The 1,067-nt window shown below is 44.3% G+C and overlaps 1 protein-coding gene across 1 annotated transcript in view; it reads left to right on the top strand.

Annotated features, from left to right (window-relative positions):
- Positions 1–327: 327 nt before the first annotated feature.
- The window catches only part of CBG17940, a gene marked incomplete at both ends in the record, with an annotated part of 2,748 nt that continues 2,008 nt past the window's right edge, over positions 328–1,067 (top strand). The window contains 3 exons of the mRNA XM_045237097.1: positions 328–539; positions 591–737; positions 785–958. Coding sequence (XP_045096344.1) covers positions 328–539; positions 591–737; positions 785–958 — 533 coding nt within the window. The remainder of the gene's footprint in view (positions 540–590; positions 738–784; positions 959–1,067) is intronic.

Below are 1,067 nucleotides of genomic sequence, written 5' to 3' on the forward strand. Positions count from 1 at the left end.
TTCCAACATCTTGGGTAACACGAAGTTCACTCCAATCCATACGTAGTTTGCAAACTGTGACTGAAGCGAATCGTGCCACAAAATCATCCAGCTCCATCCAGAATGCTCCTGTCTCATCTCTTCTCATGTTAAGAAGCCGTTGTTTCAAATCCACAGGCCATCCTGGCCAACCATCCGACCATTTTCCTTTCCAAACAAATTGTCCCCATGGATTCCTAATCCGAAGTAGACGGTGACCATGTTCATAAACCCCCCCCCCCCCCCCGTTAAAAGGCCCTATATAAGCGAGTGGCACACACACATTTTTATACATTGTCCGCCATGATAATGTTTATGTTTATGCTACTAATGTTACTGTCTTCGACGTCCGCTCACAAAGGACGACCACAGCGACACACCATCGTCCAGCCCTCGGAACTGCGACCAGTTGAAGCTATCGCAAATCTTCCTGAGCTCACATCTCGAAACATCGCGGATTTTATTGGCAACATCGATGGAACCGAGGAATCGGATGAAGCAGCACTGCGATTTCTAGCGACGTAAGTTTTTTGTTCTGTTTTCCCAAGAGATTTTCTCAAGAGACTTTTCAGATATGGACTAGTGCCGAATGAGCGAGAGTGCCCAGAATGCCTCAACGGTAAGATGAGTCTTGTCAAAGATAATGCCCTTCCGTTACATTTCGTCTGGCGATGCTCTTCATGCAAAACTTCAAATATCATCACAAAGAAAATGATTCGGTAAGTGATTTCCTTCTAATTCTACTCACCCAGTAACTTCATTACAGAGAGAACACATTTTTCCAAGAACAAAAACTATCCGTACAAAAAATAGTACACATAGCGGCGGATTGGGTCGAAAGTCCAGGACGAAACAACGAAAGAACAGCTTCGTTGCATGGAGTCACGACTTCGACGATTGTTAATCTCAACAAACTTTTCCGACAATTGACGGAGCAATGGTTCGAGCGACAAATTGAAAAAAATCCAAATTCTGGTTCATCTTCGTTTTGGATATCGTCATCATCATATTCATCGGGGATCCTCTAGAGTCGACCTGCAGGCATGCAA

Source organism: Caenorhabditis briggsae (genome assembly GCF_000004555.2).
Source record: "Caenorhabditis briggsae complete genome, chrV, whole genome shotgun sequence".
In the NCBI taxonomy this organism is placed as follows: Eukaryota; Metazoa; Nematoda; class Chromadorea; order Rhabditida; family Rhabditidae; genus Caenorhabditis; species Caenorhabditis briggsae.